The sequence below is a fragment of the Falco punctatus genome (assembly GCF_963210335.1).
Source record: "Falco punctatus genome assembly, chromosome: 11".
Taxonomy (NCBI): Eukaryota; Metazoa; Chordata; class Aves; order Falconiformes; family Falconidae; genus Falco; species Falco punctatus.
This window is the reverse complement of record NC_137591.1, coordinates 2,512,566-2,539,052: the sequence shown is the minus strand read 5'-3', so window position 1 is coordinate 2,539,052 and position 26,487 is coordinate 2,512,566. Positions and strand designations below refer to the sequence as shown.

The 26,487-nt window shown below is 39.6% G+C and overlaps 1 protein-coding gene across 2 annotated transcripts in view; it reads left to right on the top strand.

Moving 5' to 3' along the window:
- The window catches only part of PDE4B (phosphodiesterase 4B), a 216,198-nt gene that overhangs the window by 26,171 nt on the left and 163,540 nt on the right, over positions 1-26,487 (top strand). The window contains exons 2-3 of one of the 2 annotated variants that reach the window (XM_080407255.1): positions 451-561; positions 2,825-3,060. In XM_080407255.1, the coding sequence (XP_080263381.1) occupies positions 520-561; positions 2,825-3,060 (278 nt within the window). In that variant the 5' untranslated portion in view covers positions 451-519. Of the gene's footprint in view, positions 1-450; positions 562-2,824; positions 3,061-21,593; positions 22,058-26,487 lie in introns of those variants that run through there. The other variant, XM_080407256.1, reaches the window with a different exon arrangement.

The following is a 26,487-nucleotide window of genomic DNA, read 5'->3' as shown; positions in this document are numbered from 1 at the left end:
GTGGTGTGTGTGTGCCAGTGCAAGAATAAATAATGTTTGTGAGTTATGATTAAATCTTAGAATCACATACAAGCGCAATTCCTTTTCTTCTCTGAGAGCCAGCTCAAGCCATTCTTGGAGACTTTCTATACTGTATCTCTGAAAAGGGCTCATTTAAAGAAAAATTCTCTGCAAGTAGAACCTGTTAGCTTTGATCCCGTATTACTAGACATGTTCCAAAGCTTGCTTAGATTGCACAGTGTTTTGAATACTCGTTACTTTTAACATGATTTTACTAAATATTGTAATTGACCTTTCACTAATAGAGAGCTACACTTGCACCAGCATCTGCTGCCAAGTGTTTTATGAAAATGGGCAGTAAATTATAAATGAGCTGTGATGTTAGCAGTTAGCTCCACAGTTTGTTATCAAAACCAGTGTTTTATTCAAAAATACAACTTTTTCTTTCAGGTTGCCTCTCTGAAGAAATTTGATTTAGCAACGTTTGATTTTATAACGGGGTGCGCTTTAATCTCGATAATGAAGAAAAGCAGAAGTGTCATGACAGTAACTGCAGATGACGTAAGTTGCTTCTAAAGGCATGTTTTATTTTTCACAGTACTTTATGCAAATGAGATAAAAAGATAGTTTTGTCTTATTTTGTAAGCATCAGCTGACTTTGCTTTGGTTACTTGTTGGTTTCCTTAGAATTGTTTGCAGCTCATATAATAGGCAGAAGATAAGCCCAGCACATTTGAAAACAAATAAGCCAGCCCTGACACCATGAGACATTTAAAGGAGTCTTGTGCAGAGCATGTACCTCACAGGTCTTTGGTCAGTGTAACGCTGGCAGGCAGCAGGCAGTGTTTGTGTACCTTATGGAAGCTCTCTTCTGGATCCCATCTTTGTGCATATGCTGTACTTCTGTACTTACAAATGTTTCAGCATCTCTCCCCAGTGTACTTGCTGAACACCTAATGTGATGATGTGTATGTTATTCCATTACTACGCTTGCTAATCATCATCATAATACCCTATTAATTAAACTCCAGTTCCCATTCTCTGGAGAAATGTATCAGTTTGTAATGATGGCATGATAACCACAGCCTTATTTGTCTTGTTTGTCACAGCTGAGGCTTGCCAAAAATGGAAAATCACATGGAATGTATATGAAAATACAGTGGAGGAGTGGAACCTGATAGCGTATCCTATAGCACTCCTTCAATAAGTGTTCCTTTTATACTCTTGGACCACATGTTGTACTGCTTCCTAGTCAGTTTGCCTGAGCATGATGCTTGTCTGCTCAGGCCTTGCTGATACAGAAGGCAGGCTTTCCTTTCTGGGCTTCCTTAGGAGTATTTTTGACCTGATTTTGTGCTGTGAAAGAGTAGGGTTTGGATCACTGAAGATCTCTAGCATATTTTTGGAAACACGGCGTGCCAAATACGTTAAACTTCTATCTAGGTCATTATGATGTTGATGCCTTAGTAACGTCATGAATCTGCACCAGCATGCCTCGTAGCACTTCAGGCTATGTACAAGGAGTAGAGGAGCTGTGGGCCACGTTGTTTCCTGTCTGGATCCTTCACATGGTTGCGGGGTGAGCAAACAAGCAGGGAAAGCTGAGGAAACTAGTAGTATGCCTTTCTCCTGTCAGTTTTGTCTTTCCTTGCTGTGTTGAGATTCCTTGCTGAGGGTAAGAGAGCAGGCAGTACCACAGAGTTGTTTAATGCCCTCAGGACAATGGAGAACATACTTTCCATTAGAAACTACGAGGCAGTGGAGGAGTCATGCTACTTTGCAGTTGTTCATGAAGGATGTAATAAATTATTATGAAAAAAATATTATGAAAAATTAAACCACTTTTTTTTTTAAAAAAAAAAAAAAGTTACTCGGTGCTGGCTGGGAGAGCACAGTGGTAGCAGTTTGTAGGGAAAGTGACCCAGGGGATTTGGGGAGGCTGTAAAGTGGGTTTGGAAAGGTCTGTGAAGGGTGGAGAGAGCAAGGTGGAGATCAAAATTCAGGAGCAAGCAGAAGAAGAAAAATGTAGAGGGGCTGCCATAGATACACATGCTGATTATAATAAACCTCCAGCTTCTACTGGTAGCTCATCACACACAATACAGAAATATTCTGATTTATATCGGACAACTATATTTGACTAGCTAAATTCTCTGAGTAAGACCAAAACTGATAACCCTTTTGCAGTGCTGTTCTTCTGTGAGAGAACTTCTGGCTTGGGTTTGAGAAGACTGACAGCCAGTTCTGTGGTCATGGTGATGTTTTTAAATAAAAATCACTAGAAACTAGAAGAAAAACTGCTTTAACTGATCAAAACCTTTTTTTGAGACTGTTTCTACTAGCAATGCCATACATAGTGCAGATTAGCTGGGAGTTCTTCTCACTGAGTTGCTCTTGGATGATTCAGGATGTGTCTTAAGTCCAGTATTCTTGGCACCTTTCTCTGCCTGGTGATTCATCAAAACAAAAAGTGGCAAACCAATGTGTTTGTGCTGTGGAGAGGAATGATCTTTAGGTGGATATTGAGTGGAATGTTCTCTGAGAAAGTTTGAAATATTAAAAGCTTAACATATTGCCAAAGTGACATACATTGTTGAAATGTTTAGTTAGAATTAGCTGTTGAATTTAGCTTAGACAAGTTATGAGTGAATTTGCAAGTTCATTCATAATTTGATAACAATGCAGCGCAGTCGGACTCTGCCAAGATTTCGTCATACAATTATTTTTTGTGAGTAGCTATGGCTGTAGAACAATTGAATGTGTTTCATCCTCATGGAGGAAAATATTTGTTTGCAGAACTTCAGTGGCTTTTCTGTTTTTGCAGAATGCTCTGGATTACCTGGAGTGTGGGCTGAGTAAGTCCTACAGTACTTCTACCCATGCTCTGGGCATAGACCTCTGGAGAGGAAGAAGATGCTGTTCTGGCAATTTGCAGTTACCACCGCTATCCCAACGACAAACAGAAAAAGCAAGGACCCCTGACAGAGACATTGTCTGCAGACCAACAACTCTGCCCTTGTTGACACCTCCAAGTATAGCAATCACCACTTACCAAGACTGGTAGGTTGTTTCCCTTGTTTATGAATCTCACACAGTTGGGGTTTCTAGTGTTTGGTTTTGTTTGTTTTGTGGTTTTGGTTAAAGTTGGTTTTTGTTTGTTTTTTTTTTCCTGTTTAAAGTTACTAGATAGTTGTCTTGAATATCTTAATCAGTATTTTTGATCTTGATCCGTTACCATGGATGTAAGTTTACAAAATAATTGCCTTTTTTTAAAAAATTCTACTTCTGTTAAAACCTCTTCTGTTCACTTTTTTTGTGCATCTTCATGAAACTTTAGTGTTGTAAATTCTGATCTCTGTCAGAGGATTTGTGTTTACTAGCTTTTTATGCACAGAAGAGTTCAGGATGGTGGTAGACTTTTCTACAACAGATTGGAGAAAGAGACTTTAGCTCTCTGGTTATTTTCTGTCCAAATGTTAGAAGAAAGGCTTGGAAAAGCATTTGACTTTGATGTTAAACTCAAGAATAAGTCCCCAAGAAACTATCAGAGAGCTGATTAAAAGGGGTTTGCTAAGAGGTGAGCTCCAAAACAGAAACACAGGATGTTAAGTGCTACAACAAGGACGTTCATCTAGAGGGAGGAGGAGAAGACAAAGCCCCAAGTGTTCATGTGTTGGAATAGCAATTTTTAGGTTTTGGGGGGTTTAGGCTTTAATGGAATAGCAATTTTTAGGTTTTAATGGCAAAATAACGTTAGATGTCCAGCTTGCCATATGAATCTTGAAATGGCATTGCCATGCAACCTTAAACCTTGTATGCTCAACTTCGGAATTCAAGTGTCGTTTAGATTCTAATTTTTAAATGCTCCACTCTATTTCATTTGTTGGCTGCAAGACATGTTCATCATTTCCAAGTTTGATTCTGCTTTTAGCTTCTGTTAAGCTCAGCACTCTTCAGAGGTGGCATTTCAGTTTGCATTTGAACAATTACAGAGGATATCCTAAATTTGTTAGAATCCTTCAAAAACAGTTTTCCTGTTGAAAATAGGATTTTTGAACTATGCACTTGAATAGATGAGATACAGAAATAAAAGAGGAATTAGCAGGAGCTTTTGTTCCATTTTTGCATTTAATTGCTGTGGATAAATTTAACAAAATGAGTTACCTAATTTCAGATGGATTGTGAATTTTGACAGTAAAAGGATTGGGTTACCTTTATAAGCATTTTACGAGTGCTCCTGTTTGCATACCTGCAGCAGTTTGTAATCTTGACTGCAGGAAAATTAGGAGCCTATGCATAAGGTGTGCTTTTAAGAATGAATTAGTTCTGATCTTTGAATACACCTTCATACACGATTTGGGAAAATGCAAGGAATTGCAATGGATTTATCATTACTTTCCCTTGTAACACAAGGGGGCATTGCTGCTCCTCTCTTCCATTACAGCAGACTCTATGTATGCTGTTGTGTCGCACAAAATGTATTTTCTTGAACAGTATGCCCACAAAGAGAAAATACTTAGAACTGATACTCAGGTTACTGCTCTTTCTCTACTGCTGTTAATCTCTTGTAAGTGAGCAGATAGCTTCCGACTTCTCTGGCTCGCTCGACACTATCATATCTATTTACATCCATGTAGCAAGTTGGGAGTTGCTGGTTTGTGTGACCGCAATGCAGAATGCGGTTCGAACACATCTTCACACAGGCATCTTTGCATCCCCCTCACCTTTCTGACTTGGGCACCAGTTAGATTGACTGCTCTTACAGCCGGGCAGAAAAATGGTGTAATCTTTCCCATTTTCTCTTCAAGTTCTAGTCATCAAGTGCTTTTGATGAGGTTAGCACTGGTCTCTACCCCATGCCAGGCAGTTCCTTACCTACAAATCTGCAGTTACTTGAGGCCTGACCACGCTCCCGGGGGTGCAGTCATGGTTGAGGGTTTTTTTGTGTAGTAGCAGTGTAAGCCGAATCTGGTCCCCAGGCTGTTTGGGCTTGTATATTGTGGTTCAGTTCTGTATGAAGTATACCCCAGATGCGGGTTATATTTGTGTAAGCCCAGCATGTGCCATTGTGATGAAACAGCTTTGGAATGATATGAGCATTAAGAGACTCGGTGAGTGGGCAATAAAGTGATAGGAAAATTTCAGTGTAGATAAATACAATGTGATATATCTGAGTGTGAAAGAATTGTAGCTGCAAAACAATACTACTATGCAGGAGCAAGGTGCTGGGTATAGGATAGAAGTCCAATAGAGTTGTGAGTTCAGTGCTTATTAATGGTCAAAAAAAATCGAATTAATTGTTAAAGATTTGAAGGAAAAGAATAGTGGATAAAACAGAACATCAGGATGCCATGGTGGGAACCCATTACTTGGTCACATGTTGAATATAGTGTACAGGTCTGGTCCTTCCTCTCAAAAAAGGGTATAGCAGAACTAAAAAGAGTTAAAGGTTTCTAAAATGATCAAATATACGGAGCAGCTGCTGCACTGGGATTGACCAAGGAGGCCTGAACTCTTCAGCACAGAAAAGACACAGCTGAGCAAAGGGACAAAACCAAGATATTGTAAGTGGTATGAAGAGAAGAGGTAGTTGGTCTATTGCTTATTGTCCCATCTAATATAAGAAAAAGGGGCCATCAAATAAATTGGCAAACATGAAGCAAGTGCAAGGAGGTGGTTCTTCATGCAGTTTATAGCTATGCTGTGGAACTTCATGCTGTAGGGGAGACCGTAGATGCCAGGAGTTTGAGCAGGCTTAAGGGAAAGCTTAACAGATCCTTGGAGGAGCAATCTGTTGTGGTTTCCTTCTGAATACATAAACTCCATCTCTTGTTCAGCTTCTGAACTGCAAGTTGTTTAGAACTGGGGAAATATTTGAGGGGAAGTATATATGTTTGCTTTCTGTTCCTTTCTGTTCTGTGCTTTTAATATCTTGTGGGAGACAAGATGATGGGCTAGATGTACCATTGGCCTGACCAGTAAGACCATTCTTTGAATATGTCTGGGTTTTCTTTATCACCCCACTTTATCTTTCCTTGGAGCTTTACTAAAAATGCTGAGGCCACTGGCAGAAAATTCACATGTTTTAAGCAATCAGGGCAGGGGGAAAGGCTTTACCTGTAGGTGAGCCTAATGCCATTAAACAGTGTAAATCTCAGACTGGGTCAGGAAAGAGGATACTCCTTGTGAAAAGGGTATCCAGCTCTTAGTTTCATAGGATTATAGGATAATTCAGGCTGGAAAGGACCTTGGGAGGTTTCTAGTCCAAACCTTGTTTGATGTGAGATCAGCTGTGAGCTCAGACGTGGTTGTGCAGTGGGGTTTATGTACTTTGATCTTGAAAACCTCCAAGGATGGAGACATCAGATCTTCTTTGGGCAACCTGTTCTGCTGCATGACTGTCTCAGAAAAAAGCCTCAGTATGTCTGGTCAGAACCTGTCCTGATTTGTCTTCTGCCAGTTCTCTTGTGTTTCCCAGCATTTCAGTGGAAGGTAATGGCAGCGTGCTGTTCCTTCGAAGCGTGGCGTGTATCTTTTTTTAGTCCACAAATCTACCACATTAATGCAGCACCAAATATTCAGATTGCGCTGCTTTAGATACCTGTCTCCGGACCATGGAAATTGTTAACTAATTTGTTCCCTGAGTTTACCTTGAGGATGCAGAGGTTTCCTGACCTCTGTATGTTCCCAAAGGTAGACAGTCTTGCTACTGGTTGTACAAGGTCAAATTATTGGCAGTGTTACGGTGGTAGAGTTAGTGAATCATGCAAAAAGATGCTCTTCACTGAAATGTAAATGGCCTTGGTATAAGACATTTGGGGTCCATACAGCTAAAATGCATAAACAATGTAAGGTCTAGATTTAGGTATTCTATAAGGTAAATCAACGTAACTCTTATGTGCCCAATAGAAATTGTTTAACAGTCACTTAGTACGTGGTGGTTTTATTCCTGAGGGTTTGCAGAGCTGTAGCTTGGAGATGCTTTTCACAAGAGATCAGTAGGACTCGTTCAGAAATGTGTAGGTTTAGCCAAGCTTTCTGTAATCTATTTCTGTGCATATGAAACCCCAAAGACAGATGTGAAACATCTCATTATTCTGACATGAAAAATTATTTCTAGAAATAATGTCTTTATTTCATTTGTCTAGTGTGCATAGTAGCTATCATCTTTTTTTTTTTTTTTTTTTTGTAATGGCTGTAAGATTGTTAAAGAGCTTCCTAGTGATACTGTGATGACAGTTAACTTCCCATGCTGATACCCAAGCTCCTCATTACACTGTTATACTTAATGTATATTCAGAAACACATATGAAACTTCTATAAGGGACACTGTCTCTTTTATTAGGACAGGTAGGGTGGAAGTGAGGCTTTCCATGCATATTTCATACTGAACAAAGAAGTCACTTCAGTTTGAGGTTTTGTTTCCTATTTGTGCAAGCCATTGTAGTCTTTGTAGAAATTTATCATCTTAACCAGAAAAACAGTGATGAAGTTTCTGGAGAGGCAGGGCTAAGTCAGAACCTGATCATCAGGGGTTTGCTCTGAATTGTGAGGGGCAAAAGCTCTACATCTGCTGGGTTTATTTCTCTTTTCTCCTGTTAACTTGATTAAATCCCTGGAGGAACTCTGACAGCATGTATTTGGGGTGTGCATTCTGCCGAGCCATTTTTCCAGTTCTTCCTTTTCCTGTTAGCACCAAATGTCTGCTATACGCTCATTTATATTTTTATTGTTCTTGTGCTGGAACGCTGTTTTGCTTTCTTCTGGATGGTTTATTTAGGCTCACTGATCTCCATTGCTCCAAAGCATTTCACTGTTTGTGCTCTGTATTGAACAACATACCAAATGGCAAGTATCTAAATTATCAAATGAGATTTTTGAACCAAAACCCTAGAGGAGAGTTTGTGTAATAATATATCTGTGGTTCTTCCTGGACCAATTTAGGGGATGCTGCACCTGTGAAATACAATGCTTCCCAGTACTACCCATGCAGCTTGCACAGCTCCATATGTTGCCAAGCTCTTTGGAAAACCTTACCTGGCAATGGAGAATATAGTCAGATTACAGTAAGACAGCTTCAGTGCTTTGTTTTCTTTTAAAAATATTTTTCATGGTTTGATCATCACTGAGATAGTACAGAATTCAACATCAGTGCTGTGCTACAGACTGTGTGCTAAGAATGCACTGACTGGAAATTTAGCTGTTCCTGGGATTGCATAACTGTGGTTTGAAGAAAAGAGTAACAGTTCAAATGTAGAACATATTATTTGGGAGGGGTAGAGGAAAACAAGCCTATTCCTTCTTTAAGTAGCTTTTCTGCCACGTTTTTTCAGAAATCACCTTAAATTTAACTTCCAGTGATAATACAAAAGTAAGAACTGTGAGAGGGTGAGCCATGACTTACATAATTTTTTTAACTTCAGATACATAGGAACCTAAAAAATAAAGCTGCTCCAGAGTTGTTTGTTTTCATTTCTTTATTAGAACTTTGTTTTCTTGAGACCAATGCTGGTCTGACAAGATCTATAACCAGCAAAGAAAAAAATGGGCAAGCTGACTCCAAAGCTATAATTCTAAGCCAGCTGCAATGTAATAATATTTTGTGTGAAAATGGCAAAGCAGTACACATACGAAATAGCTTTCATGAATCATGCAAGGGAAGAAGTATGTAGGATATAGATCTTCAAGTGGCAATCTGAATGTGGAAGCCTTATAAGCTGCTTTTGCACAAATTTTGTCCATATTTTCATGAAAGTTGTTAAAATGCTTTCTGCAATCCTGCTCCATATTTTGTAACTGAAGCTTTGTGCTGATAAATGCGGGCAAGAGGGAAGAACGAGGGTGTGAAGTATACATTTGTAGCTACACTTAGAGCCTCCAAAACAGTTCTCCTACCTTATTTTTTGATGCTCACCAGCTCCTGTGTTAAGTTTGACAGCTAGCTTTTTGTTTACACCATTTCTACACATTTGACTCGGATCTGTGGGGATATACTGACAGTTTTGCATGAAGTTTCAATGTTGATACAAAACCAAGTTTTATGTTGAGTCCAAAAGTGTAAGGAAATGAAGGTCTTAAGAATTGCTATGGTTAATATCTAAATATAATCAGGAGTGCACTTTTTCAGGGCATAGAGATTAATTAAATATTAGGACTACAGTATTAAATGCTAAATTGAAATATGTGTGTCACTAATTGTCCAGTGCAAAAGCTACCTTGCTCTTCTGCAAAAGCGAAATGAGAACTCATTCGGTTCGAAGGAAGTTGTCTGCTAACAGAGCTGGTTGCTATTTGAGTCACATTGTTGCCACTTAGTAAAAACATTAACCATTAGTCTGTCTTTACTTTTTCAGATATTTTTTTTTTTACAGCATACGTTATTAATCAGCAGATTAGTGTTTTGTGTGCCTGTGAGCATGTTGTGTTGTTGCTAGCCATTTGTCAGTGACCAGGTCTATAACTTGCCTTCTTCTGAAACAATTTTATTGTGCGGGTTGGTGGTCACAATCTAAACAGAAAATATGAAGGGATTGATCTTTTTTCCCATGTCCATCTGAAAATCTTCCTGAAGTTCAGGTGTGCAGTGAAGGTTGTGCGAGTGCATTACTGCATTCTGAAGTCTGCGTGCGCAGTGAGGGCTGATGCGTGTATGTAGTGTCAAATCTATGCTTGTAGTACTGCGCGTTGTTCTCCAGATGGTGATCGTGGGCAGTAAATTAGATGCAACGTTAAAAACAAAGCAAAAAAGAAAAATCAGTATTAGTTTTTGAGCAACTGAATCTGAGAACAAACCTTCAGTAGAAATGCTGACTTCAGCTCAGGCCGGCTCGTAGCCACTGTGAAGCTGTTAGGCTGGTTGCAATTAATTGAGGGATAGACGTGGAAAGTTAGAATGATAAAGGGGATGGAGATTTGCATGGAGGATTAAAAAGGATAATAAAACCGTATTCAGGCTAGTAAACTAAGCAGAAGGTCATATGCCCAGTCGGTGCTTTACATGCTTGAAATCTGTAAATCCCATGGAATGAAAGGAAATATTTAGGGTAATAGGAAGCTTAAGCAGGAACAGTGAGATGAAAACCAGAAGTTCAGAAGGGGTAATGCTGTTTTGGAGAAGTGTGGGGCTTTTTTCTTGTGTTTTTTTAAATGTTTTTTCAGACTACGGGATAATGCCCTGTGAAATAGGTTGAAGTCTTATTTCTTAGATCATTTCAAATTCAGCTAGGTAAGAGCTGAAGAAATATGCTACAAGCTTGGAATAGAAAAAAAATAGATGAGCTGGCTTCCTGTATGATGTGAAAAATAAAAACCTAGGAGAAAAAAACCCAAACCATAAAAACATGTGTTTTATTTTTATACCTATATTTAAAATTTCTTAAATCACAGAATGGTTGAAGTTGGAAGGAGCCTCTAGAATCATCTAGTCCAAAATGTTTATTATTCCTATAAATCACATAATTTTTTTTGTTGTAATAAAGCAGGACCAATTATTCTGATTGAACATGCTTCCTGTATTTCAGAAGCCTATACCACATTTCTGTGGGGCGTTTACTTACCTTGAAAAAGGAGGTCAACTGTATTTGTCATAACATCTCATATATTCTATAGGGAAAATAGTTTTTAATTACATTGTGCTGTTTCTGGAAAATGTATATGATAGCTTAGGTTTGAAAATCAGACTGACTGTGATTTGTCCTAAGTTTCCTAACAATATGAAAGACATAGAGAGCATTGAAGAATGTTAGATGTGGAAACAGTCCTAAAGGATTTCATCTGCTCACTGCTTTTATTTGTTCTTCAGTAGGTAGAGATATTATCTGGTACATTTTAGAGATGGCTTGTTCCTGGTGCTGAACACTGGTAGGAGCTTGGACTGCTAGGGATGCCTCAAGATAGTTTTTGAAAAGCTGAAAATGTTTGTTGCAGGATAGTTCATATGTTGTCTGCAGGTAGATCATAAAAATTACATAAAGTTGTTCACTAAGGCTTGAATCTGTTTGAGCTCACCAAGGTGAGAAGAGCTGCTTGTCTGGTATGGGAAGAGGACATGCCTTGAATTTGTTGTCATCGTTGCTCCCCACCCCAGCTTCTTTTTAACACCTCACAAAGATGTGGAAAAATAAATGTAAGTAAGCGAGGTAATTTAGAGAAGTGCCTTCTCTAAAATTTTGTTATTTTCTCCCTTTGTAAGATGTTTCCACCAGAGGATATCCCATCCTCACCTACCTGGTTGTGAGGATGGTGGTTCTTAGTGACCCAAGAGCTATGTAGAGCAGAGGATCAGTCAAAGAAACATAACTAAGCAGTGAGGCTGTTGGCACTCACACTTAGCCTGCTTCCCTGGCTCTGCTACAAGAAGGCTGGTTTGTGGGGGGTCACTAGTGGACCCCCGTCCTCATCTGACATTACGCAACAAATCCTGTAGATCTCTTTATAAAAACAAATCGCAAGAATCCTTCAGAATAGGAAAAAACGGTGGGCAGCCTAAATATACAGGGGTCACTGCTTGTTTTATGCATAGTACAAAGGCAAACCTATCTAAAAAAACCCCAACTGCTGCAGAGATAATTCGTGCTATCTCTGAGTTATCACTGAAGTTATTTTCTCAGCTAAAAATATACAGATAAGTGTTTTGACTGCCTATATTTAGACATTGTCTCTTGCTGTCAGTTTTTGAAGCTCTTGGATCTTCTCATTTGGCATATTTTTTTTTATTTTTATGTTTTCTGCAAGGCCTAAATAGAAGAAGTATGATTTATCTGTGGTGTAGTTGGTGTAGAGGAATTTTAAGAAGAAACATAATGTTGGATTAGTCATAAGTTTTGAATTTAAATTGTCATTATTTTATAAAGTATTTTTGTACACAATTTGTATTTTGTTGGTGTAACATAATCTTTTCCTTAGTTTGCATTTATTTGATTTGTTGGATTTTAGTCTGCTTATGTGCTTAAAATGATAGCATCCCCTTTTTGTATGAATTGCAAGGTGAGCCCAGTAATTTTATTGAAGATGATCCTGAAGTTTGGTGCCGCCAGGTTTGCCTGGAGATACTAGTCATTCAAAACAGAGGTAGCTGTAGGCACACAAAAAAGGCTTTTAATGATTCAATTATAATTATATACCTCAATGCAGAATTAAATAAGACATCTTGAAATGTATCTAGAATGGAAAGAAATGAGTCATTGTTAATTAGCAAAAGACAATGGAGCTTCTGAAGTATTATGTTCAACCTTCATCTTCCCAAGAATATAAAATAAATGGAGATTATGGAAATACAGTTGATATAAAAGCTGAATCAGAGAAGAGTTTGACACAACTTTCTTTTATCTTCAAAATTTTGTCTATTGATAACTTCATCTGAAAGGAAAGATCAAACCCAGTTTGCTTTGTTACCTGGAGAGCTACCTTCTGGTTCAGCTGATCCTTGGCATTAGTTACCATTTTGTTCAGTATTACACCATGGTGGTCTGGTTTGTGCTCCTGTGCAAGCACAGAAGTCGTTTTACTGTGAAGGCCCGTGTACCTCTAAAACCCACAACAGAATAAAAGCAAATGTCATGTGCATCAAAAGGGTCTGTGTTTCCCAGTCCCCCCCAGTTTTCTTCCCGTGTGTGCTTGCTGGCAGTGGGCAGCCATGTCCCTGCCGCATGGTGACCAGCGCTATGTGTGGCATGTGCCTACGTGGTTTTTCAGTGACGCCTTGACCTATCGCTGGAGCTCTGGAATACAGTGTAAGAGAAAGAGTAAATCCTGGCCTGTGTATCAGTTTAGCTGTGACACGTGGCCTGCACACTGTCATATGGCCTCTCATGTCTTTACACTAGAGCGGAAGCCATGGGGTACAACATGTTTGAAATGGATTACAGAGCAGAAAAGAGGAGTGTGTTGTTACCTGCTCTAGGTTGCTGTAGGGCTGCGAGGTGAATCTACTTTCCAGCATTGCGCCATGGCCATTTAACAGATGACCTCCTCCAGCAGCCCCCATCCTGGATGCTGTATGTCTGGGAAGTTTCAATGCTTGGAGTTTGATTCCACATACCATGCATTCATCTCCCCGCCAAAATTCAGCAAAGTCCGCTTATAGATCATGTTTCTAAATACTTGTAACCAGGCTATTAAATCAGATTACTTAACAGTCTGCTACCAGCCTCAGTCACGTTCTGCAGGTTCTTGCCATGTCTGCTCCTTCAGGAGGCTCATTGGACACTCTCTTTCCACCAAGAAAAACGGGAGACGACTTATATACTTGGACAGGCCACAGCCACCTCGTCTCTTCAACCTTGTTCTTATTGGCACTGGCAGTGCACTGATCTCTAGGTTTTTGGCTGTGAATGTATTCCTTTAATTAAGCTGTAATGGACAAAGCTGTGTGTGAATTCTGACAGTTGCGCACAATGCATGTTCTATTTTTTCTCAGCACCAAAACATGAGGCACTTGGCAAAGCTGGAGGTTACAACCGTGCTGTTGAACAGTAAATGTAGTGAGGTTTACCTGTTTGTGTTGGTTTGGGTTTTTTTAAGGAAAATTTTTTAAGGAAAAATAACCATGAATAAATGCACATGTAGGCCAGATACTGTTTAATTTGTAAGAGCTGATAAGGTGTAGATGATCTGAAACACAAAGTAATTAAAATATCTTGCATGTATGTTTTGTATGACAGGAGGCACAAATAACCTGACAGAGTGGGTGCCTGAATTGGTTACACAGTATTATCTGTTATCAGTAAGAACATTCCTCTGAAAAGAGCAATATTGGTTTTTTTTCATATTTGTCATTGTGTCATTATCATTCTAGTTACATGGAAATTACAGATACTCATGTTTGTCTGCATTTCATATTAAAAAAGGAGGTTACCGGTGACTGAAGTACTGTGGGTGATACTGGCCGGTAGCTGCGGTGCCCGTAGCTGCCTCTGGACGTGGGCGCGGAGGCACCTGCAGCGGCACCTAGACCTGGGCGCAGAGGCTTCTCTGCATGGTGCTGAGCAAAGACCTGATCCTGGCTTTCGAATGCTGGTGACTCATGCAAGATGAGGTGCTTAGTCACAGGCAAATTCGTGGCAGAGACAGGTGCAGCTAACGCTAATCACAGTCAGATAACACCCTGTGGAGTGAATAAAACAACAGCCTGGTGAGAGGCGAGCTAGCCTGTCCAGGCAAATCCCTTTTTAGAGATTCCTTCATACATCTCTGCAGCAGCGTAAAGCCTGGTCTCATCACATTGGGTGTAAAGGGTGCGTGAAATTCTAAGACTGTTTTGCCTTGGCTTCTCTTTTCCCTGGAGTTACCCCCAAGGTCTCTGCTTGTGAAGAATGAGTTGGCTTATTGAATTAATAGGTAAAATATTAATCTATAGCTCTGAAATGAGAAAATAATCACAAGTAATACAGATGGGTCCAACATATGTGATTACTCACTATGGATAATACAGAAGGCATTTAAATACTCTCCGAGAAATACTCTCAATCAAACACAATCAAAGTTGCTAAGGAAATTACCATTATCAATAAGGTATCTTATGTCATGCTCTGAGGGCTTATAGTATGTGATATATATTTTTATATATATTTATGTATAAATAATATTTCCTCATATGTATTTACTGGGAGATAAGAAAAAAATGGCATTGTAGCATGATAAGAAAGTGTACTTTTTTTGTTTAAACACTGAAAAGTGCATGGAACTCAGATAAATTGTGTGTGTCTCTTTCTATGGTGCGATTTACTATGGAAGAAAATGTACCAAATCAAGTTTAGGACTAAATGACAGGTGAAAGGTGTCAGGCTTACCGTTACTACTAACTTTTTCATCCATGTTCTGAATGCAAATAATTTCTCTGTGACAGAGGGCACCTTGTAGTGCACTACTCAAACAGTACAATGATGTGGTTGACGTAGACTACTAATTCAGTGTGAACAGATGAGCCACTCAACTCTCTCAAGGTATCTTTATTAACGATGGAGCTCATTTATTTGTGACTAATCTGAAAAGTATTCTGGATGTTCTTGACAGTGTTAGATGCTTTAAAGACCTTAAAACTTACGAAATCGTACACAGAGCCTGCAACTGCTGGGTGCTAAACCAAAACCTAATGTGTTAGCTGCTTATTGAATGAGAAATAGCCCTGTCAAAAGCAACTGGATGCTAATGGAACAGGAAGAGCTCAAAAGGTCACCTTTGGTATAGGGTGGGTCCCATTCAACCTTTGCTAAGCTCATAGATGTGGGTAATTTCTCTGTGCTGGTGTCCTGACTCTGTAAAATGCAGACCTTCCCGGCTGCTGCTTTCTTCTGCAGTTGGCTCAGCTCTTACACTGCAAACCAAAGGGTTGCTAGGTACTGTGGTTCTGTCTTCTGTGACCGCTCATAGTGCTCCAAAACATTGCTTTAAAGGCCTATTCAATCAGAAAATTTCAGAGGCCCCTAAATCTGTGGGAATGGAGATATAACTATATAACTTTAAAATATTAAATATAGAAAAAACTTATCTTCCAATGGTAATATAAATTGCAGTTAACTGTTGCTTCTATTTTTTTGCCTCTTAAATATGGGAAATTTGACATTTAAACCAGTAATAATGATGTATTTCTGCTTCTCATTCAGCATCTCAATTCTGGAGACTTGCAGGAAAATATAAGAAAAATTGTTGAACATGTCATTTAGAGATTTCTGTCATGGAGCCATCTTCTAGAAGCTGTAGCTTGTGAGACAGCAGGCATTGCAAATTGAGCAAAGGCGGGCTTCCCCCCCCCCCCCCCCCCCCAAACACACACACTTAAAAAGGTACAAACTGAACACCAAAAAGCCTCCCACTTCTGAGCCAAAGAGACTTTTCTGCTTTGGGCTTTGCTTAGTCTTCTATTAAAGAAGACATTATTAAGGGAGGGTGGAAGACATTTCCTACATTAGCACCTCTTCACAGCTTCCAGATAGTGTTTCTTTGCTGTTACATTTACGTTACCGTTAAGCCCTAGGTTTGTATTGCTTGGTTTGGAAGTTTGATCACTGTGCTGTGTTGTGGCTCTTGTTTACTGCATTGTAGGAAGATGTGGCTGATCAAATGCATCTCAAATTAGAATGGTGAATTCTTATTATTCAGGCTAAATAACTATTTTGAAGCATCAGAATTTGGTATGATGGTTCGTAGGTATGTGTTTAAGTAGAGGCTATAAGACTTGTTGCTACTCTAAGGGAACTAAAAGTAAAATTGGGATTAGGATGGGGTGGAATTAACTAACCCTAATTCTGCCTAAAATATAACCAGTAGCACTCACTGGTGGGGTGGACATAGTGTGCCTCTTGGTTGTAACAGAAAGGAAATCAAGAAGGCATGAAGTACACATTTTATCACTTCCTCTTGTAACAGTCTCTTCAGCTTATACTCTCACCTTTATTTTCCCTTTTCCCAGCAGCTGTTGTGTCTAGAGAACTAACTCCATCACTGAAAAGATTTAAATTCTCCACCACAAACACATCCTTATGTATATAACACCGGCTGTACAGCTGTTTTTTCATTTTCTTGGAATCTTTTCCAGGTTTTAGCAATGTTGCAGCCAGCTCTTCTTTTCACATCAGTGTCTCCTTCCCACCTCTTTCTTACCAGCCATTGCTCTGATTAAAGCCTTGGCTGTCGTTTCCTATCCTTGCTTTTTGATCCACAGCGACTTCCATTTTCACTGAAGCACTGTTCCTTGGCACCTGTTTTCCTGGCCACTTACCTTTCCTTAGTTCCAGTTTGTTGATGTATTTTTTTTTTTTTTTTGTCTTGCACTAGACATTCCCTCTTGTTTGCTTCGCTTACCTCCCCCTTGCATCTTTGCCTGTCTCCCATTGCCTGGGTTGTACTTATTTGTTCCCAGCGCTGGCTCATCTCGGAAATTACATCTTCTACCTTAGGCATCGAACTGAAGATCGCATCCATGTCGGACCTGTGACATTTCCATTGCAACTTTATTCCCTCCTCTACTGGAGCCTTTTTAACTGAGTTCTTTTCCAGTATAAGTGACTATACTCATATTCTTGACTCTCTCTTCTACCTCCTCTTTTCCTCTGCTTTCTCTATTCATGTGTCTTTATTGTTTTAGTTCTAAAGAATATTATAAATTTATAGCTTTTTTTTCTCCCTTACCTTGGTTTATTTTTCTCCTTTTCCTCAGAACCTTGTTCAATCCTTTCACAAAAACAGGTGTTCCTCAACTGCTCTCTTCCTCTGAACTCATCACTCACTTCAATGACCCAATTCTAATTCCAATTTCTAGTTTCCTGCATGATCACCTGCTCTGATCAACCCTTTTCTTTTATAATGGAAATATGATTTAGCTGACCTGTTGGAGGGGGACAGAGATTTCACTGTCTCCTACTCAGGATCACATTGCCCTTTTATCTCTCTCTAATAGCACTAATTGGCTTCTAGAGTTTCTCTCCTGGAAGCCTATCCTAGATTCTCCCAACCCATCTTCTACCCTGTGTGCTTGGCAGAAATCCAGATATTAAGTAGCAACAGTGCTGTGAGATTGCATAATGTTGCCGGCCCAATAGGCATTTTTACATCAAATATGTTCAAATTGTAGTCTAAAAGAAAGAAACTGGCTTCTGAGAGTCAGATTAAGTCCTTCCCTTGTGCATCCTCAACTATTAATAAAGGTTCTAGAGAGAGCCATTTCTCCCAAGTGACCTTTACAATCCCGTGTTTGCACAGATGCCTGACTTAAACCGAGCAAACACTGCTATATATGTGTGAGGGACCATCAAAATCCTGCCAGGGTTAACTAGTACAAAGGAACAGACTCTTCATTGCTTCAGGAGCACGTTACATGTGTGCATTTAGACAGCAAATTGCTTGAACAACAATTAAAAATATGTGGGCGGTGTGTGTGTCTGTGTTTTATGTTTTATAGTGATTGGCACATGTAGTAGTCTTAACTTTCATGTTGTTTGAAGGAGATCTTTATTTTTGCTTTTAAAGACAGAATATTAAAAGCCAGGACTTCTGAAAAGAAGACTCTGTACTTGATGAAAAATATGTTTCCCTTAGGTTTCCTTTCTTTGAGAAATAAGTGAAAGTAGTACCCGCAAACCGTGATCCCTTGAAATAATTTTTCTAATTAATTTGCTGTCAGGTTAGCATTATCTTTTTGGGATGCCTTGCTAATATGTGTATGGGTGGAACAACAACTAAGTAACAGAGGGCAGTTTCCAAATTTTTTTTATCTAAATAAGCTTGTGGAGAGTGTGCTGTATGGAAGAATTATCCAATTATTCTGCCACTGACCGAGTGCTGTGAAAAGGCAACTAACCACTCTTCCTTTCCTACTGAAGCATGTAAGATGTTTCACAGTTGCCTCTTCCCTGGCATTTTAATTTATCCTGCCAATTATGACTAGAAACAGGTAAATAATAGTGCTACTGTAAAGAAAAATATGTGTTCTTGTTGCTTAGCAGTTGCTTTCAACACAGTGAAGATCGGCCTTTGATGAGGAATTGCATGCTTGAAAATGTTTACCGCTTATATCAGTTATTCTATTAAAAGTATTAAAATATTTTAAAACCTTCAGCAATCCTAGGCACTTTGGTGAGCTAGGAAGCTTGTATGAAAACTCACCCAAGTATACTCAGACTCTTGAAAATTTCCTTAATTGTTCTTGTTCTTCCAAGCAGTTTCATTTTCCTGCCAGTACTACCAGGCCCTTTTCCTTAATCATTCTTTCCCCCTCTCAACTCTGCCTTTGTATTACTGGCCCCATTTCTGAAGAGCTGAAATTACTTGTTACTTAAGGACTACTGATCCTATTGCACAGAATAATCTGTATTGATAGATAAATTGTTGCTTTACACTGTGTTACTGGGACATTACAGAAGTTCAGGAAACGAGATGCCTGTTGACTGTTTTTGCTGGTATATTAGGGGAGCTTCAGTAAACTGGGACTTGTATCTGGTAGCCTCTCCAAGTGTTCTGGTACCCTAGGTGCTCTGTCTACCATCGTTTTCTGTTGCTGATGGTAACCTCACAAGTATAGCAAAATTCATTTTTCAGAATTATTGCCAAGGTTATTCTGATAAGCAAGCTTTCGTGCCAGTTAGCTCAAGTCTCTTGAGATGTTCTTGTTCTCACCTCTTCTTGGCTTATCCTAGAGTAAAGCAGCATGTCTTGACAGAATTCCAGTGCTACAAATCAGTAGAAACTATACAGACATTGACTGCATGGTCCTCTGTGTGTGCAGTGTCAGAATTTGGCAGCATGTATCATGAAGGTAGCTGAAACAGAAAGAGAACTGTTCTACAGCCTTTTTCAGGTAACAGTTAGCTCCCGTTGCCTCCAAGATCTGGAAGATACTTAACAAAAGAAATATCCTGTGTTAATGGTCAGCCTTCAAAATACTCTGAGTACCAAGCAACTACTGTCCTCGACCTCATCTTGGAGAAGCAGGTAGCATTCTGGCTACCCAAAGCAGTGGGTGGCACTTTGTCTTTTCATTCTTTATGCTTTCACAAGGGAGAGTGGAGGCTTGCTTACCCCTCAGTCTCCTTTTCTCATTGCGTTAGCTTAGTTTGTTTTGCATTTCTTTGCTCCATCAACAGCCTTTGCACATCTTCCCACAGTACCTTCTGCAGGCTGTGGGGCTGACATCTCGTTACTAATTTATGAATGTCCAAATAACGAGAACCGCTCCCTTAATGGACACTGCTTCTAACATCTCTGAATTCAGGTAAGGAAAGTACATAGTACGAGGAGCATGCCATTGCACAGCATATTTTATTGCAGAGTGCTTTTAAAAGGTGAGTTTCCCTTTATTCTCCTTGCCATTTTAATAGCTTTCTGAAAAGACGTGGAAATATTCTTTCTCTAATATCGGATGTATTCTCACAAAACCTCTCCAATATCCCATTTTGCTTCCTGGTGAGTTAGAAAGTTATTTTTTTTCTGTTTGGAATTCCAGATTCTAAGCATTTGTGTGGATTTTGTTTATCATTCAGCATAGCTTCCAAGCTTCCCTTTGTCTTTCACTGGCTGTCAGTACAGTCGAGACGTAGAGTAACATATCACAGCCTAACACGTCATAATTCCTAAAGCATTAAATGTTCCTGTTCTGCTACTGTGTGAGCCTCTTGGTTTTAAATAACACTGCATTTCCAGTGTCCTTAGGTTGGCTCAGGCAGAGTTTTTTGTTGTTTGATTGGGGGTTTTGTGCTTTGGGTGGGTTTTTTTTTTGTTTTTAAATAAATGTGAATGATGATTATCATAGTGGCAGGTTAGGCAGAATGCCTGGTAACTCGTCTGTAGTCTCTGCTATAGGGAAGCTGTCTATAGCAAGCCTTTTGCTTGAAGCTGAGGAAGGCATGCTAATGTTTTTGTAAAGTGTTTTGGGATATATGAGTGAAAAGAACTGGAATGAATAAGAACTGGTGGGGATTTGTTGTGTAATTGATGCCTATACTGTGCAATCAACGTCTTGTATGCAGATCAGCACACTCTCACCGTGGGCTGGCTGGGTATGCTCTTTCCTGTCTCCTCCTCCTTTAAAAAGAACTATTGTATTTACATTTAAGGTCACCTACTTTTGACCAGTTAAAAAGATGCTCTGCCACTCCCTGTAGTATTATTCCCTTATTATGAGCATCGAATCTTGTCTTCAACTTTCATGCTGGGATGTTTTTTGGGGTTTTTTTAGCCTTGCAAGTGTTGGTTTCATGGTGTTTATGTCCAGAAAAAAAAACCTTGGGATTTGTGTTTTTAAATACATATATTGCTGAATTAATTTGAATTAATTTGCATTGTCTTTGCAGGGAAATGCCAGGCTCCCCATCCTTTGGTGTTTCCCCCTATCTTCTCTCCCTGTGCTAGCTTCTCCAGTGGTGCTTGCTGTGTTGGGGCTATGCAGTATCTGGCAGTGATTCTGCCCTTTGACCATACGCAGATCCCAGGACAGCAAAGCATGCTGCTTCGGCAGGCTTTCAGCTTCGTCTGTGGAACATGCATTCTTGCAGGCTTTGTTCTTGCAGAATATTATTACTTGCCTTCCCCCCCACTAGACCTTTTCTTCCTGGCCCACCCTGAGCCTTGCGCACGTCTCTATCAGAGCCAGCGCTGCTGCCACCCCAGGGGTCTCTCCAGGTGTGCCCGGGGTGTGCTCGGAGGTGCCCAGGAACAATGTCATGGTGTTAGACAGCTCGTTAAAATTTCATGAGAATGTGACACGCTCATCACACAATACGTAGCTGAACAGAATCCAGTTGTCAAAATAATATTGAGCCAATAAGCATGTCATGGGTGGAGCTACTGCAGTATGGGTAAAACTAATTCTGAATGAAGACCTTTTTATTAAACATACTGGGCCTGAATGAATCGAGTTACTTGGCTTGTGACAGGCTAGGGAATTCCTTGGTTTTATTAGTGCACACTGAAAAATCCAGTGTTTTTCTGTTCGGTATGTGAAGCCAAAATGCTATAGGAAAGGGATTGATCGGGAGCTGGCTGTTATGAATTTTTCATGAGCTGGTGTGCGGGGCTGAATGGCTCCGGCGCGCGTCGGTGGGTAGCTGGCAGGCAAGCTGCATCCACACAGAGGCTGCTGACACAGAAACACTTTGGCGCATTTTCAGAGGGAGAGCTGGACTGATAAAGGGTTTTCTGACAGCCCTGGCTTATCGTCCTTCAATTTATGCTGCTGTTGCTTCAGGCAGCCTTTCCATTTGGAGCCCAGCCTTGTGAATGAGCAGGGTAAGCTCTGCCGATTTATCAGCATTTTTGATCTGCGGCGATGCCTGCGTGATGTGTTTTTCTTACGTTTTCTGAATGGTGAGAGCTCATATAACGTCTAAGCTATGACAGCAAAAGATTCTTCTAGGGAACTTGCTACTCCAGAGTCAGAGATTTACATAAGGACTTTCAAAGAACAAATGCATTTAGAGCTCGAGCTTCCCAAGCTGCCTGGGAACAGACCTACGTCTCCAAAAATTTCTCCTCGCAGTTCACCGAGGAACTCTCCATGCTTTTTCAGAAAGTTGCTTGTGAATAAAAGCATCCGCCAGCGTCGTCGCTTTACGGTGGCACATACATGGTAAGATCTGCTGGGTATCAGTGTGGGTTTACAAAACATTGTGTGGCTGTGGGTTTAACAGGGAAAAATGAGCTGAGATTCATTCAGGGTTCACTCTGCAAGTGTTAAATGAATAGAGCAGAAGACAGCCAAAGTATGTATAATGCAGTGCCTTGACAATTGTCATTCAGCTTCTGTTCTCTAGAATAAATCCAGCCCATTATTCATCTGTGCCATGGTTAATCTCTGTCGAACAAAGGCAGCAGCCGCTAACTTTCCCAGGCATTACGTTGTCGTAGGTAGAGCACATGAATTCATTTCAAAACCTTTGAGACATGTTTTTTTCTTTGCTTCTGTCAGCTCTGCCTGCAGATGACAGTACGGCGCAGACTGGGTGATTTGGGCAGGGTACTCCTGGAGTTAAATGCTGGAAAGGGCTTCAGCTTCCCTGTGAGAGCTTTTAAACAGTTTTTGCTAGCTACAAATTATCTTCTTTCAGCCATTTTTTTCCAAGGAAACTCCAGTTAAGAGTCATCTTTTCCCTCCCTTCAAATTACGAACCCCAAATAGTCAATTTGCATGCCATTACAGTTGATTGTGAGATGCCTCTGACTGTCAGTTATCCTGGCTAAACCATGCTGTAAACAGTAATCAAAATACATAATTCAGGAAAATCTATAAGAATATTTTTTGGTTCATTTTCTAAATTTACTCTGTATGGGTCTTGTACAATCCACCTTTTAAATTCCAAAAGTCTTTATAAATATGCACTAGTTGACTGTGGGAATTAAACCAGAAAACTTTAAGTAACATAAATATTTTTAAACCCTGCTAATGCAGAGCTGTATCCCATTAGTTTCCTATTCCACAGACTAAATCAGAGGAGAGAGGATGAGGCTGTCCCGTTTGTATCTATATGGGCCAGTTGTTTTGGGGTATCTGAAATACCCGTCTGCTGTTTTTAAAAATAGAACATTATATTAAAGTGGTTAATTTGAGTAATGTCGAAATATTTCAAAGCTGTATTTACTTCTGAAGTGAATTACTAATTGCTTAGAGTGGATTAGTAGCTCTGACAGTAGTTATGTGCTGTTAAACAGTAAGAAAAATAAGAGGAAAAACTGTAAACTTTCATACCAGGGAATTTTACTGAGTTGAACTGAGATAATTGACTTGTAAATCTTTTTTTAAATAGTTTGAAATGCATTTGAGGTGTAGCAGCATTAAATTAAAATTAGAATTCTAAAATCAAGCAGGTTTTCTGCGCCCCCCCCCCTTTTTTTTTTTTTAAATTTAATCCAAGCAGTAATAACAGCCACCCAAACTGGTTACATGCTGTAGTGGTTTCAGTATGTTCTTTAGCTTCCTCTAGCATTTTAATTGATTGTAGTCAATAGTCTTTCGGTTTATACACATTAATTCCCTCGAACATCTGTCATATTTCTCAGCATTGAAGCAGTGGGTTACTGCTCATCTTACCCCCACTAGTGTATTTCAAGAAATGTGTGCTATGGAAAGACGGTACTGCTGGGAATTAGTAGAGCAGAATGTGGTCATGGTTATCTGCATTGTTGGTGAAAAAAAAATTTATATATATATGCATACACACATACACACATATAGATGTAACTAACAATCAGCTTATAAAGGAGGTGGGATTACTCTAGGTTGATTTTTTAATGGAAAGATGGAAGGTTCCCACACTCTTAATTTTTTTAAGTTCTTAGTATCAGGTGGTTATGAACTGCACGTAAGTGTTTTAGCCTTAGATAAGATGTAAGCTATTGTAGAAATGAAGATAATCACCCTTAGAAAGAAAGGTTTCAAGAATGCTTGCTTGTGAGTACATATTTAACGCAGTCAAAACATATAGCAAACACAGACATATTTTCAGTTTGCTCTAGCATGTCATAAAACAGGAGGGAATTTAAATTGAGTGTGATAGAACATTTCATTAGAATGTCTATACAGCTGTTGTATGTGTGTTGCAGACAGTGTACATTCAGCTATGTAACTGAATTTGCTTATTAGTTGTAAATTTATTATGCAGGGCATGAAAACATCATCACCTGTGCTAAGCAAAAATGCCACTTACGTAAGGTGCTCTTCTATGTTGAGCTGGAAGTTAGTATCTGGGTAGCAAAGGAATTACTTCAGGAGTAAATGTACAAGAAATATCAACTACACAGTAATAGTAAGCAAGGAAATTGATTCATGCTGTTGGATATCATATAATTTATATCTTTCATAGCCTCATAAACAGTAAATTCCCTCAGTTTGGGGGCTAGTGGTGTGGTAAAGGATCATCTTTCACCACCTTTGTCATTGTTGCTAATGTTATTACTTGATGAATCTTCTGTTCCCTCTTCTATGCCCCTTATTTTCAATTTTCTGTCTTCCCTTGCTCTTTTCCTTTCCTTTTCAACTAATTGCCTTTTCTAGGCATTTTCCTTCTTTTATAACTGAATACATTGCAACTTTTCTCGTGATTATGCTGATGAAATCTCTTTCATCACCAGTCTTCTCTGATATCCAGTCATCAGATCTTATCCAGAAAGAAAAAGGAAAGCAAAATTTCAGTTTGGTTTGGTTTTTTTGTTGTTTTTTTTTTTTTTTAAATAAGCCCATGATTCAAATGCTTCTGTGCTCTGAATCTTTCTTTTCCTTGGGATCCAGTTCTCATGACAGGACATGACCGACTTGTCAACAGAATTGCCTTTAAATACCTGTGAAGCTGATTCCTTCCTGCTCCAAACCCCTGAAACAGTTTACCGTGGCTGCTGTTGCTGTGTCCAGTCTTCAAATGCCTCACTCGTATAAAATAACAGTACAAAAACTCTTAAACCTTTGGTCTTTTCCTTCTACCAGAATCCACAAGTCTCACTCTTCTTTTCTTGCGACTATCATTTTTGTCCTGGAGATCCTGAAAGCCCACGTGCTATTTCTTCCTTTCTGATAGTCCATTTGTATCACTTGCCTTTGCGGGGTGGGGGTGTGTGAGGAAAGGAGCAGGCAGTAGCTAGCTGACACGACTTGATACCTGTTAGCAACCATCCCGTGCTGAACTTGCACGCACACCTGGTTGCAGCATTTCCTCTGCAGTCACTGGAGGGAGGTCAGCGCCTCTGCAAGACAAGGATGGATGCTTTGTCCACAGTGCTTGCTCGTGTGAGCCACTGCTACCGCAGGAACAGCTCGTTCCCTCTCCATTGCTCATGTCTGTTCTCCCTTGCCCAGGCCTTAGCCTGAGGACTTTCAAAGCAAGAGTTGTAAAAATAACTTTCATTCTCTACAGGTCTGCCGTCTCAATTTTGTCAAGTAATACGGTTAACGTCATTGGGATTACACCCAAAGGAAGGTCCTTCTCAGCAACGTCTTGGAAGATCCTGAATGTCTTGTGAAAGAAAGTAGATATTTTCTAAGTGCACTCTGCTGCTTATAATACAGTTTTATTTACCTTGCAGTATTTATCTTCAAGATTAGAAGTAGTTCCTCAGTAATATTTATACAACCTAGATCACTTAATCAGTTTCTTAATATATAGACAGTCATTTGCTATGCTGTGTGATGAGCACTGGCTTTTTAATGAAGTGATTTCTAGAATATGTTTATTGCCTCTTCTTAACTAAGACTTGTGGGTTTTTTTCAAATTAGTTCATGTTTTTCATCATTTTAGTGACTTTAAGGTTGTTTTTTTTCTTTATACCCATTATTTAGTTTATAAAGAAAACACAGGATGGAACAGGAATAGTATGCTAGGAAATTTTGCTCTGTTTTTTTCTTTTGATTGTGTTTCAATGAAATTGAAATACAGACATGCATTTGCTTTTTAAAATATAATGTAAAACGTAAATCGTATGCTAACCTTAATTTTTTGAAAACATCATCTGTTTTCATTACACAGTAATCTTCAGTGGTGGAATTTAGTCTCTTAAATAGTGTGGCATAATCTAGTCAGAGGGGTAGCATTTGAGGGTTTTCCCAAGCCTGGTGAATAACAACTGGTCGGTTTAATTACTTGAAGCTGCAAAATGTACTATAGGCAAATTAAAGCTATCAAAAGATGTCACGTTTTGTTTTGCTTTCTGGTGATTGTGCTTCTAGACTCAAATAAGAAAGCCTTACCTAGTGGCAGCCCACACTTGGATCAGCACTTCAGAAAATTCAGGTTTTGGAGACTGTCTGTATACTTGAAATTGCTGAGGATAACAGGTGTTTATAAGATCCATAAACTTCGCCAGTGCTTTGGTCATGTTGCGGTGCTGTGTACAAGTCACAGGGCAGCACACGTGTGGTGCAGTGGAGCTCCTGGTGGGATCTCGCCCCTGTTGGTGTCCCCTTCAGCACCAAGCCCTACCGTGTCCACCTGCGGTGAGGTGGCCTCTGCCCTGTGCTGCCAGCCCATGCACCAGGGCCCCTGGTCTGAGCTCTCCTGGCCAGCTTCATCCAAG